The following is a 14,936-nucleotide window of genomic DNA, read 5'->3' as shown; positions in this document are numbered from 1 at the left end:
ACTCAAGGAATTGTTAGTTTGTGTATTCATTTAGTATTTGCTATTTTTTTGTCAACAGGAAGAAGGTAGATAATGACTATAATGCCCTTCAAGAAAGACTCAGCACCTTGCCTGATAAGTTGTCTTATAATATCATGGTATGTTTGGTGTGTTGCTTTTAAAGTAGTATGTTGTTTACATATTAACTATGTAAAGTTAGAAGATTTGTTTTGCTTTATATGTATGAATTAATAAATTAGCTTTGCTTAATAGTATCTGAAGTAACTACCATAGCACGCAAAGTTTGTTGTGTTTTACTTTATAATAATCCACTAATTGTTGTAATAGTTGGTATTTGCTTCTTTTCATTTTTTTCAGATTTATATTAAGTTATCACATTATGGTGACACAAATGGCATAAATGTTAGCACAAAATTTGACAAATTTGGTATGCAAATTTTCTGTGTTAGAAAACTGTAATTAAGGCAGAAATATGGCACTTAGTCGTTTCCTGTTAGCCAGTGCAGGAATAGATCATAATGTTGTATAATTCATGGAATTACACCCTAGAATATTGATTTTATATAAAAAGGTACTACTAATTTTTGTCTGAATGATCTCCATATCGACATAGTGATCTATTTGTGAGCCCTGGATTAGATTCTTTCATTGCTTGAATATTCTTTTTCATGAAGACTTTGTTCTTAATTACGTTAGCCCAATTGTGTTGTAAATATATTGTTCTTTATTCTACTAGCCCAAATATTTCATAAAATTTGTAGATTCATTAAAGCTGTTTATTTGTTAATTCTAGCTTTGTTAAAAAAATGGCTATATTATTGGAAATAATTTTCAGGTTTTTAAATCAAAGGTATTAATATTTCATTACTAGTTTTCTTTCATTTAGATTGGTGAAAGAACATGAAGTATAAACATTCAGACAGTGCTAATTTCTCTGAAAGCTGTATGTAAATGTGCTGATTCCTTTTCCTGTTTTAACATTGATTCGTTAACCTAAAGCAATTTCTATAGGTTTTCTTAGTGAAACTTTAATGTTAAATTTCTATGAAGTTGACATTTTTTTTTTAGTGTATCGATAAAAAGACCTCAACGCAGAGCTTTTAATGCTGTTTCATAAAATGTATTTTTTAGTGTTTTTAATTTTTTGTCTTCTCTCTTCCTTACTCCCTCCCTCCCTTCCTTCCTGTCAATAATAGGTACCATTTGGCCCCTTTGCCTTCATGCCAGGAAAGCTTGTCCATACTAATGAAGTCACTGTTTTACTTGGGGACAATTGGTTTGCAAAGTGCTCAGCAAAGCAGGCTGTGGGCTTAGTGGAGCATCGGAAAGAACGTACGTACCAATTATAAATGATGTATTTTTGCTGGATGTGTATCAGTTCACAGAGTGCCAGGCTGTTACTAAAAGTACCATCCATGATTTATTAGTCCAGACTATTTGTGATTTGGTTGAATTGTAGGTAGTTTGAGTCGAATCAACATTTGAGAATGTAAGCTGGAGAATGGAACATCTGGGTTGGAAATATCACGCACATTAGCATGTTTTCAGAAATGACAGAGTGTAAAAGTCCTTAACGTGTGCTTTTATAGATAGAAGTTGGGGAGACATAAGACTTGGGCTCATTTTATATTTTATAACTGGTTAGTTTTAGGTGCTTTCATAGATACTTCAGTACACAGGAGAAATTTACTTTTTACTTATTGAACTATATCTATCTGCAAAAGTAGAAACAATTTTTAAACATGCTTTTTGATTTAGAAGAAGTCATATTTTCATCTTAAAGAGGAGGCCAGTGTGGAGAGGTGCTACCCCAAACAGTACCCGTACACTTGTTCCGTGATGTGAGACCTCTGTCTTATTTGATTGAGGTAGTTCATTAAGGCCTTGTTTATCTATGATATTATTTGTTGGTATGTACGTATCCACATACACATTTTGTAGCTGGATGGGATTGGCTTTAGTTTGTCCTATCTTAGTTGCATCTTAAAATGAGGTTTATTTAATATCTATGTTCTTGTTGCTGTAATATAATACTTAAATTGATAGTATAATATCACCCCTACCTGTTTTTTAACCTTCCAGTTAAATATGTGTTGAAAATATGTGTATGTAAATTTTTGAGGATTCTTCTATATAAATGAAATCATATAGATAAAAAACAGCTGAGTTTTCTACAGCTGAAATTATTTCACATATACATGTGAGTGGGTACTAGTTAGAGAACTCATTTACTCAGTGAAATTGTGGGATCTATATTTGGACACTCTAATTGCAAATCAACTCCTATAAGTTTATAATTGATAACATATTTGATCATTTGTGACACTAATCAGAATCTTATTGTTAGGCCTGTATATAATTTCTAGCAATGATAATTCTTTTGGCATCACTACGCTAAAATAAGTCATGTATGTTAGAGGAAAAAGAATGAGCATAATTCTTTCTCAAAGGCCTTTCTTAATGGGGAAAGCTTTCTTATTTACTAGGGTAGCTCTGCTGATATGAAATCAGTTCATCGTCTGTTAAAGTTTGATCACTCTGATTTTCTTTTTTTTTTTGATCACTCTGATTTTCATGTGGATATTTCAGCAGTGCAATCTTTAGAATCAGTTATGACTTAATACATTAATGGGAGAATACTTTTTTTTTTTTAAGATTTATTTATTTATTTTAGAGAGCATGCGTGCATGCTCTCAGGAGTAAACAGGGGAGGGACAAAGGTAGAGGGAGTGAGAAAATCTCAAGCAGATTCCCCCCTGAGCATGGAGCCCGACACGGGGCTTGATTTGACAACTCTGAGATCATGACCTGAGCTGAAATCGAGTCAGCCACTCAACCAGCTGAGCCACCCAGGTGTCCTGGGAGGATACTTTTAATAGAATAGAGTAGAGCTCTAGAATAAAGAAGTATTTTTTGATAAATCATTTTCCATTGTTAAATATGGTTTTGGGAAATGACCAAACATGATGACTTTTAGGATGTGTTAATGTAAAATAATTTTCAGAATATGTACCTATGAATTATGTTTGAGAATCTATACAAATACTAAAAATTGTTTTGTTCACACAGTTTTATACTAATTTTAATAACTAAAAGAAATATTTACATATATTGTTGTACTTACCATTTATTAAGAAAAGATGTTTTATTTTTCTTATGGAAGAAGATATATAACAAGTTCAATACACCATCCTCACTGTTGACAGGGTAATTGGGGAAGGTGGAAGGGAGGTCATTGCATGTTTAAAAAGTAGTCAAAATGAAAGATAAAATGGACTTAACACAACTATAGAAGGATTCAGAGATGTCTCTAAGGAAGATGATTTTTAGGAGTTCCCCACTCTTTGTGCTCACATCTTGGAATTTTGCCACTTAACATGAATCTGACCAGCTTTTTAAAGTTTTAAAAAAATTTTTTTTAAGATTATCAGAATGAAATTGACTTTTTATTTGATAATACTGTTCCATGAGTTACAACACAAGTAAGGATTTGTTTAACCATTGCCACTATCAGAGTGTAGAATAGGATGTGGGATATACTAGTCAGGGCACAGGATCACACCAGAAACTCTTTGTGGTCACACCTTACCTCTCCCTGTAAGGCCTGACAATCACTGATCTGTCTCTATCATTATTAATTTTTCCTTTTCTAGAATGTCATATAAATGGAATTATATACTATGTAACCTTTTGAGACTGTCTTCTTTCAGTCACCATAATGCCTCCTCTAAGTTGTTCTGTGTATCAATAGGTCATTCGTTTTTATTGCTGAGTATTGTTCCATTATATGCATGTACATCTATTGGAGGACATTTGGTTTGCTTTCATTTTATGGAATTATGAACGGAGCTGCTATAAACCTTTATACTTTGGTGTTAACTATAAATTTTTGTTGCTGTTTGACAAATACCTACAAGTGGGATCGCTAGGTCATATAGTGAGTGTGTATTCAATTTTTAAGAAACTTGTCAAGCTATTTTCCAAAGACACTATATTGTTTTATGGAAGTTCCCCCAATCTCAGCAGGGTATGAGAGTCCTAGTAGCTTTGCATCCTTACCAGCACTTGGTATTGTTAGTTTTAAAAACTTAAGCTATTTCAGTAGATATGTAGCAGTTTTAATTTGCATTTCCCTGATGGCTAATGATGTTCAGCATTGATTCATGTACTTACTTGCCATCTGTGTGTCTATCCTCTTTGATCTATTGAAGTCTTTTGCCCATTTTTAAAAATTTGGTTGTATTTTTTCTTACTCTTGAGTTTTGAGAGTTCATATATTCTGGATAAGTCTTTTGTTAAGGGTGTGATTTGGAAATATTATCTCCCAGTATTCATCTGTCTTATTTTCTCAGCATTGTATTTCAATAGCAAAAGTTTAATTTTGAAGTCCAGTGTATTACTTTTTGTTTTAAGAATCATGTGTTTGGTGTCATATCCAGAATGCTTTTCCTAACGTCAGTTCATGAAGATTTTCTCCTTTGTTTTCTTCTTCCTTTTTCTTTTTTTTAAAGATTTAAAACATTTATTTAATTGACAGAGTGAGAGTGAGAGCACAAGCAGGGTGAAGGGCAGAGGGAGAGGCAGAGCAGGGAGCCTGCACTCTTCAGCAGGGAGCCTGACCTGGGGCTTGATCCCAGGACCTCGGATCATGATCTGAGCCCAAGGCAGATGCTTAACCTATTGAGCCATCCAGGTGTCCCTCCTTTGTTTTCTTCTATAAAATGTTTATTGTTGAACATTTTGCACTTAGATCTGTGATCCATTTTAAGTTAATTTTTGGGTAAGGTGTGAGGTGTATAAGGTGTGTAAGTTCCAGTTGTTCAGTCTTTTTTATATATAGGTGTCCAGTTCTCACATCACTTGTTGGAAGTCCTTTTCTTCATTCAGTTGCCTTTTGTACTTTTGTCAAGAATGAATTGTTAATCAAAATCACAATGAGATATTATTTTATCCCTCCTAGAATAGCTGTAATAAAAAAGACAGTAAGTTGTATTGGCGAAAATGTGGAAAATTGTGACTCTCGTATGTTGCTGGTGGGAATGTAAATTGGTGTAGCCACTTTAGAAAACAATTTGGGATTTTTCATAAAGTTAAATATTGAGTTATTTTATAGCCCCCTTCCACATCTAGGTAGTATAATACCCAAGGGAAAGTAAAAACATACATTTGCGCAAAAACTTGTACATGAATATTAGCATTATTCATAATAGCTAAAAAGTTTAAGAAACCCAAATGTCTATCATCTAGTGAATGGATAAGTAAAAATGTGAATGTTGTTTGGCAAGAAAAAAAAATGTGCCATTTACTATGATAAAGGAAAAAAGTTGGTTACCAAAGACTATCTATTATGATTCTATTTGTATGAAATACTTAGAATAGGCAAGTTTTTGAAATGAAAAATATGTTAGTGGTTGCTTAAGGCTAGGAAGGTATAGGGGAGAATGGTGATTTAATTTTTTTGAAAAGGTTATATTTTGGACATGATACAAAATTGAAAGGATTTTTATTTGAAAAATAAGTATCCCTTCTCCTGTCCCTTAGCATCCATTTGGCCAGCTGGGAGGTGTTACCATTATCAGTATCTTACCATTTCGTGTGTTCACATCCTGAAGACTTATGCATCCCCAATCCATTACATATACAACCACTCAAATGGTTTTTTTGCATCTTTGTCTTTTTTTTTTGAAGATTTATTTATTTATTCATGAGAGAGACACAGAGAGGCAGAGACATAGGCAGGCTCCCTGTGGAGAGCCCAGTACAGGACTCCATCCCAGATCCCAGGATCACACCCTGAGCTGAAGGCAGATGCTCAACCACTGAGCCACCCAAGCATCCCAACATCTTCCTTTGTCTTTTTTTCTTAATGGCTGCAGAGCATTATATGGATATGACATAATTTATTTAGCTACTCTTTTTTTGATAATTATGATAAATAATAAGATTATTATCTCTTCCTCAAATGACTTCCTTTTCTTTCCTCTTTCTCCTTTTCTCCTCCCTAGTTTCCTTCTTTCCTTCTGTTTATTGTGGTAAAAATTACATACAGGTTTTGACAATTTTTAAGACTACAGTTCAGTGGCATTAAGTATGTTCATGGTTGTTATTTAACCATAACCCACTACTCATCTCAAGAAATTTTCATCTTTCCAAACTGAAACTTTGTATTGTAAACAGTCACTCCCCATTCCTTTCTCCCAACTAGCCCTTGGTAACCAATATTTTGCTTTTTCTGTCTATGAATTTGATTATTTTAGGTATCTCATAATCATAGTATTTTGTCTTTTAATGACTGGCTCATTTCACTAAGCATAATGTTTCTAGGATTTATCCATGTTGTAGAATGTATCAGAATTTCCTTCCTTTTTAAGGCTGAATAATATTCTGTTATATGTATATGCATTTTGTTTATCCATTCATATGGCAAGGTACACATGAATTGTTTCCACATTTGGCTGTTGTGAACAATGCTGTTATGACAGTGCATATTCAAATAGCGGTTCAGTTCCTTGCTTTTGACTATTTTGGGCATATATTCAGAAGTGCAGTTGCTAGGTTTTATGGTAATTCTGTTTTTTGAGAAACTACCATATTATCTTCTACAGTGGTTGAACCATTTTACATCACTGCCAGCTATGTACAAAGGTTCCAGTCTCCCCACATCCTTGCCAATGCATCTTATTTATTGTTTCTTTGGTAATAACCATCTGTTTTGATTTTCATTTCTTTAAGGACTTAAGGATGTTTGCTGAGCATTTTTCATGTCCTTATTGGCCATTTGTAGAAAAATCTTTGGAGAGATGTCAATTCAAGTCCTTTGCCCATTTTTAAATTGGATTGTCTATTTATTGTTGAGTTCTATGAGTTCTTTATGTATTCTGGATATTAGTCCCTTATCAGATATATGATTTGCAGATATTTCTCCCATTCTGTGGATTACCTTTTCACTATATTGATAATGTCCTTTGATGTCCAAAAGTTCTAAATTTTGATGAAGTCCAGTGTGTCTATTTTTTTTTCTTTTGTTGCCTGAACTTTTAGTGTCCTACCCAAGAAGTCATTGCCCAAATCCAGCGTCATGAAGCTTTTCTCCTGTGTTTTCTTCTAAGAATTTCAAAGTTTCACCTCTTCATTTGGATCTTTGGTCCATTTTGAGTTGATTTTTTGTATGTCGTGTAAAGTAAGGATCCAATTTTGTTCTTTTGCATGTGGCTACCCAGTTCTCCAAATAGTGTTTGTTGAAAAGACTGTCTTTACCCCCATTGAAAGGTTTGACACTGTTGTTGAAAATTGTTTGGATATAGGGCAGCCCAGGTGGCTCAGCGTTTAGTGCTGCCTTCAGCCCAGGGCGTGATCCTGGAGTCCCGGGATGGAGTCCCATGTTGGGCTCCCTGCATGGAGCCTGCTTCTCCCTCTGCCTGTGTCTCTGCCCCTCTCTCTCTCTTTCTGTGTCTCTCATGAATAAATAAATAAAATCTTAAAAAAAAAAAAAGAATTGTTGGGATATAAATGGGAGGATTTATTTCTGGATTCTCTATTCTATTTTATGATCTGTATGTTTGTCTTAATGCCAGTACTATAGTGTTTTGATTACTATACCTTTGTAGAAAGTTTTAAAATCAAGAAGTATGAGATCTTCATCTTTGATCTTTTGTAAGATTATTTTGGCTCTTTATGGTCTCTCACGATTGCATCTGAATCTTGGAATGGATTTCTTCTATTTCAGCAAAAATGTTGGGATTTTGATACGGATTGCATTGAATTTGTAGATTGCTTTAGGTAAAAGGATATCTGACCAATATTAAGCCCTCTAATCCATGAACACAGAGTGTCTTTCCATTTACTTATGTCTTCTTTAAACTCTTTCAGCAACACAATATGTCTTGTGTCTTCTAAGCTAAACTTATTACTACACATTTTTAAAATTGTATTGTAAATGGAAATTATTTTCTTAATTTCCTTTTCAGATTGTTCATTGCTGATTAATAGAAATGCAACTTATTTTTGAGTGTCTATTTTGTATCCTGCCACTTTGCTGAATTTATTAGCTTTTAAACTCTCTGTGTGTGTGCGCGCGTGTGTGTAATATTTCAGGTTTTCTACATAGAAGATTGTATCATCTGCCAATAGAGTTCATTTTACTTCTTCCTTTCCAATTTGGATGTTTTTTTTTTTTTCCCCTTAATTGCTCTTGCTAGAACTTCTAGTACTATGTTGAATAAATAGGATAGTAAGCATCTACATCTTGTTTCTGATAATAGAGGAACAACTTTCAGTCTTTCACCATTGAATATGATGGCAATTTGTGTTCTTCATATATGGTCTTTATCATATTTAGGAAGTTATCTTCTATTCCTAGTTTATTGAGTGTTTCGTATTGTGAAGTAGCACTGGATTTTGTCAAAGGCTTTCAAATCTGCATCAGTTGCGTTTCAGGTGTACAGTGTAAAGATTTCACTTACATATGTTGTGAAATAATTACCATAATAAGTTTTAGTTAATATCTATTGCCTCAGATACATAAAATAAAAAGATGGACAAAAAAATGAAAAAATATTTTTTCATTGCTTATAATGACAACTCTTAGAATTTACTATTTTATGACAACTTTCGTAGATATCATACAGCATTGGTAACTATAGTTACCTATTACACGTTACATTCCTAGTTTGTTTATCTTATGACTGGAAGTTTGTGCATTTCGACCACTTTCCTCCAATTCCCCTGGCCTCCCATTTGCTAGCATTTTGTTGAGGATTTTTGCGTGTATACTTATAAGGGATATTAGCTTGTAGTTTTCTTTTAGTGTCCTTGTCTGGTTAGCCTCACAGAATGTGTTTTTTTTCTCTTCAGTATTTTGAGAGAGTTTGAGAATTGATGTCATTTCTTTCTTGAATGTTTGGTAGAGTTTATCCACGAAGCCATCTGTTTCTGGGCTTTTCATTTTTGGGAGATTTTTGATTACTGATTCGGTCGTCTTATTGCTACAGGTCTATTCAGATTTTCTATTTCTTTTTGCATCACTTTTAATAGTGCATTTGTTTCTAGGAATTTGTCCATCTAGGTCATCCAGTTTGTTGGCATTCAGTTTTTCATAGTATTCTCTTATAATCCTGTATACTTCTGTAAAATAAATAGCACTGTCTCTACCTATGTTTCTGATTTTAGTAATATGAGTCTTCTCTTTCTCTTTTATCAGTCTAGGTAAAAACTTGTCAATTTTGTGGATCTTTTCAAAAAACCAATTTTTAGTTTTGTCAATTTTTCTCTATTGTTTTTCTCTTTTCTATTTATTTCCACTCTAATCTTAGTTCTTCCATCTGCTAGCTTTGAAATTAGTTTATTCTTTTTTAAGTTCCTTTTAAAGCATACAGTTAGGTTATGATCTGAGATCTTTCTCCTTTTTTAATATACTTATTTACTGGTATAAATTGCTTTCTTAACAGTGCTTTTACTGCATCCTGTAAATTTTGTTATATTGCATTTTCCATTTTCATTGGTCTCAAGGAATTTTCTAATTTATTTTGTGATTTCTTCTTTGACCCATTAATTCAGTGTTCTGTTAAATTTCCATGTATTTGTGAATTTTTCACTTTTCCTTCTGTTACCGATTTCTAGTTTCATTTCATTATGATTGGAAAAAGTACTTTGTATGGTTTCAAAATTTTAAAGACTTGCCTTGTGGCCTATCATGTGGTCTTTCATGGAAATGTTCTATGTTCTCCTTAGAAGAATATGTAATAATTTGGATAGGATGTTTTGCATATGTATGTTAGGTCCAATTGGTCTATAGTTTTGTCCAGGTCCTCTATTATTGCTCTTATTTTTGGTTGTCCAATCTTTTGTTGTAAATAGAGTATCAGCATCTCCCAATTTTTATTGGAGGACTATTTTTTCCTTGGATTCTGTGAGTTTTAGCTTCAAATGTTTGGCACTATTGTTGTTAGGTGTGTATATGTTTATGACTGATATATTTTTCTTGATTGAAATTTTTATCAATATAAAATATCCTTTTGTCTTTTATAACTTTTTTGACTTAATTTCATATTTTGTCTCAGTATAGCCCCTCCAGTTCTCTTTAGGTTACTATTTGCATGGAATATCTTTTCCATCATTTCACTTTCAACCGGCTTTTGGGTCCTTAGATTGAAAGTGAGTCTCTGGTTGACCACATGTAGTTGGATCCTATTTCTTTTGTTTGTTATTTTTTAATTTTTAAAAGTCCATTCTGCCAATATATACATGCCTTCTGTTGGGTTTATAATAACTACTTAGAGGGCAGGATTTACTTTAACCATTTTTAAAAATTTGTTTTCTCTCAGTCTTACACCTTTGGGTATCATTCTCTTCATTACTGCCTTCCTTTGTGTTTAGTTGATTTTTTTATAGTAAAACATTCTGGTTCCCCTTTCACTTCCTTTATTAATATTTTATAGAAATCTTCTTTGTGGTTACCATGGGTATTACATATAACATTCTAAGATTATAATAATGTGTTTTGAATTGATTCCAACTTAACTTCAATCACATGTAAAAACTCTATTTCTATGTAGTTTTGTCTCCCTCTTTAAATTATTGATGTCACCAATTACATCTTTATACATTATGTACCTGTTAACAAAGATTTGTAATGATTTTTTATGCATTTCTCTTTATACCCTGTAATAAATAAAAAGTGGAGTTGCAAGCCATAATGACAGTAATACTGGTTTTTATTTTTGCCCATGTTTACCTTTAGTGGAAAATTTTACCTTCATATGGCTATTTTCTAGTGGCTGTTCACATCAACCCAAAGAATTCTCTTTAGCATTCTTATAGGGCAGGTCTAATGATATGGATCTCCTTTAACTTTTATTTAACTGGAAATGTTTTAATTTTTTCTCATTTTTGAAGGATAGTTGCTGGATATAGGATTCTCAATTGACAGTTTTTTTCTCTCAGCACTTTATTTTTTTAAAAAAGATTTTATTTATTCATGAGAGAGAGAGAGAGAGAGAGAGAGAGAGAGAGGCAGAGACATAGGCAGAGGGAGAAGTAGGCTCCATGCTGGGAGCCCAATGCGGGACTATATCCTGGGACTCTGGGATCACGCCCTGGGCCGAAGGCAGGAACTAAACCGCTAAGCCACCTAGGGATCCCCTCTCTCAGCACTTTAAATATTTCATCCCACTCCCTTTCAGCTTTTAAGGTTTCTGCCAGAAATCTGCTTATATTTTCATTGAGGATCCCTTTTATGTGATAAATTGCTTTTCTCTTGCTGCTTTCAAGATTTTCTCTTTGTTTCTCAAACTGTAATTATGTGTCTTGGTGTGGCTGTCCAAGTTTACTCTCCTTAATTGAGCTTTTTGGATTTGTAGGGTCATGTCTTTTGTCAAATTCCAGAACTTTTTGGCCATTATTTCTTCTAGTAATCTCTTTGCCACTTTCTTCCTTTTGAGACTCCTTTAATGTGTGTATTCATCTGTTCAATAATATCTCCTATGTCCCCTTGGGCTTAGTTCCCTTTTCTACATTCTTTCTGTTCCTTAGACTTGATAATTTCAAATGTCCAATCTTCAGGTTCACTGATTGTTTTGTCTGCTTGCTCAAATATGCTGTTGAATCCCTGTGGTGAATTTTTCAATTCAGTTATTAAATTTTTCTACTCTAGAATTTGTTTAGTTTCTGTTTATAATTTCTCTCTCTTTCTTGATATTTTAATGTTGTTCATGCATTATTTTCTTTATTTCCTTTAGTTCTTTGTGTGTTTCCCTTTAGCTCTTTGAGCATATTGAAGGCAGTTGTGCTAATGTCTTTGTTTAGTACATCAAATGCCTTTGTTTCTTTAGGGACAGTTTCTGGAGATTTATTTTGTTCTTGTGAATGGGCTGTGTTTTCCTGTTTATTGTATGCCTTTTGATTCTTGGTGAAATTTTTAATTTTTGATGGGTATTTGAAAAAACAGCTATCTTCCCCAGTCTTGGCAGATTGATGAGGATCTTCAGAATAAGGTAGGTATGTTCTGAGCTTTCTTATCTACTCAAAGTGAAAGGTTATGATCTTTCCTGTGTTTTCTGAGCATGTAATGTTCCTTGGGCTTGTGTGGGGATTTTCTTAATATCTTGTATATATAGCTGCTTTTTGAATGTTTTAATTTACAAAGATTCTCACCTCTGCTTCTCTTTACAGTCTCAGGTTGTATGTTGTGTGGTTCTGTTCCTAATCTCTTGTACTCCGTGTTTACAGCCCTGTAGTCTCCCTGCAGTCTCCCTCAGTTTTCATGATCAGTGCCAGTTAAGGTTGGCTTTAGGTGAGACACATACCAGTTCTTTAGTCAGCCCCTAGATGCGTGAGAATGTTGCAGATAAGGTCTGGTCTATTCTCTGTGGCTCAAGGGAGGGAATTGGGATCTGGGTAAGTCACATTACCCAGACTGAAGTTGCTTCCCACTGGGCAGGGATTGGGGAAAGGCAAGTAAAAATGTCTTGAAATTTCCTGCTGTTTTGATTGTGACTTTTTCTTGGTTGGATGTTTGCTTGGTTGCTGTAGACATTTGTTTTCCAGAGCTCCTACGGTGTTTCAGTTAGTTTCTGGTTGTTTTTGGATGTTGTTTGGTTGGGAGGTTGGGGAGATAGGGGCTTAGCACTTTTTACTCTATAATTTTGCTCCTTGTTGTTTTAAGGGAAGATTTTATTTTCCTTTGAGCATGGGAAATTTTTGAGCATGTTTGTAGTAAGTGTACTGAGTGATTAATGGTTCAAGAGAAAGAAATGATAAAAGATCCTGGATGTGATGGCACTAAAAACACAGAAAATGTAGCTTTGGAAAGTGTCAATGAAAAAAAAGAAGGAGGCAAGGATAGATAAAGAATATTGAGTTAGAGAAGTTAAAGATTTAAATTTTCACAGGAATAAGGCCAAGATTATTCAGAAGTGGGAGAGGTTAGAGGATTAGGAAGTATTTGTGGAATACGTGTTGTGGGAAATAAGATATGGCCATCAGCAGTTTTACAATTTATTTTATGAGGCAGTATGTGTGTTTTTTTAGTATCTTCAGTGAGGCATACATATTTTAAGTGCTTTAATATTTTGTTACAATTTATGATTTTGGTTTTATAATTTATGATTTGGTTTTATCTGCGTAATACTATATAATGCTTATATTTAAATATATATACTTATGACTTGGATTTTATCTGTATAATAAATGAATGTAGCTTGGGGCGCCTGGGTGGCTCAGTCAGTTAAGTGCCCAACTCTTGGTTTTGGCTCAGGTCATGATCTCATGAGGTCATGAGATTGAGCCCTGTGTTGGGCTCCATTGGGCTCTTTGCTCATTTGGGAATCTGCTTGAAGGGTCTCTCTCTGCCCCTCCCCCCACTGGCAATCTCAATCTCTCTCTCTCTCTCTCTCCTTTTCTCTAAGTAAATCTTAAAAAAGAAATTTATGTAGCTTTAAAATGTACATCTTCTTAAAATGTAATGAAAAAGTAGCAGTCTTGTTTAGCTCCCATTTCCCATTCCCCAGATGTAATTGCTTTCAGTCTTTCTGCTACTCTTTTGCTCTCTTCTTTTTATCCGTATTTCCCAAGTTATTTGCGTATTCTATTTTCTTGACTTTTTTTTTCAGTTTTATGTAGTATTTGTTATCTCCCTGTTAATAATTAAAGACTAGTATTTAGATCAGTTACATGCCCTTCTTTCTGTCCCTGCTCCCCAAATCTTTTTAGTAGTATTTAATTATAATTTTGTTAAATCAGTGTTCATGGTTACATATAATTCCATTTCCATTCTTGTACAGCATTTCCTATAAAGTTACCTTTTTTGTTGTTGTGTAGTGACATGTCATTAAATCATTCAAACACTTTGGTTTTATTCTGAGACCTCTGTACTCGAGTTCTCCATAGTCTTGCTTCAGTTGGGACTAGCTCCCATCTTGAAAAAAGGACAGCTATCTTCCGGATATCTTCCTTTACCACTGTACCACATTTTTGCCTCCTTTTTTCCCTGTTCCCCGTGGCATCTCCTTTCAGGTTTTCCTCATTTTGTTGGGATATATAGCCTCTAGTAATTTTTTGGGAAGGCTTGTGTGATACATGTTTTGAAATTTTGCATACCTGAAAATATTTTTTATACTCTGATTTTTTGTAACTAGACTATTAGAATTTTATGTTTTAAACAGTTTTTCTTTCAGAAATTTGAAGATATTATCCTATTTCTGTCTTGTGTATTATTTTTGCGAATTGCAAAAGTTATGTATATAACTTGTTTTTGTTTTCAGAAGCTCTAGGTTTCTGTCTTTATTTTCCATGATCTGAAATCCCACAGGGATATACTTTGTTGTGTGTCTTTTAAAATTTGTTTGCTAAGTATTTGGTGGGTTCTTCTAGTGTAGAGATGCATGTCTTGCAGTTTGGGAAATTTTTAATATTATTTCTTTAATAATTTCCTTCTCCTGTTATTCATCTCCTTGTCTTTATTATAAATTTTTAAGTTATTTCTTTTTATCTTTAGAATCATGGATTTTTAAAAGGTTTCTGTACATTTAATTCCCAAGAGCTATGTATTTTTGTTTGTTTCATTGTAATTTTTTTAATGTCTCTTTGGTATAGTATACTGTTCTTGTTTCATGAGTACAACACTGTTTTTCTGGGATTTTAATTAGAGTTTTTTCTTTTAAAGTTTTCTTCATGCATTGCCTTTATTTCCTCCAATATAAAAAGGAAATATATAAAAGTATATATTTTATATTTTTATAAATTTTTTCCTCCCTCCTATCTCTATCCCCTCCTTTCCCCTTCCCTCCTTTCCCTTTTCTTTTCCTTCCTCTTTTCCTTTTCCCTTTTCCTTTTCCTTCCTCTTTGACATTAATAGTGAAGACTCTTCAAATGTTTGGCAATCCTTGACTAACCATTTATATATGTAAGAGGTAAGCACTGTTAGGAAGTTGTGTGCATGC

General features: G+C 33.6%; 1 protein-coding gene across 1 annotated transcript in view; it reads left to right on the top strand.

The window, feature by feature from the left end:
* Positions 1–14,936, top strand: part of URI1 (URI1 prefoldin like chaperone) — a 66,692-nt gene that overhangs the window by 36,022 nt on the left and 15,734 nt on the right. The window contains exons 3-4 of the mRNA XM_055310603.1: positions 59–137; positions 1,197–1,332. Of these exons, the coding sequence (XP_055166578.1) occupies positions 59–137; positions 1,197–1,332 (215 nt within the window). The remainder of the gene's footprint in view (positions 1–58; positions 138–1,196; positions 1,333–14,936) is intronic.

The sequence above is a fragment of the Nyctereutes procyonoides genome, unplaced genomic scaffold (assembly GCF_905146905.1).
Source record: "Nyctereutes procyonoides isolate TBG_1078 unplaced genomic scaffold, NYPRO_anot_genome, whole genome shotgun sequence".
Taxonomy (NCBI): domain Eukaryota; kingdom Metazoa; phylum Chordata; class Mammalia; order Carnivora; family Canidae; genus Nyctereutes; species Nyctereutes procyonoides.
Note: the sequence above shows the minus strand (reverse complement) of the source record. Positions and strands in the feature narration are given on the sequence as shown.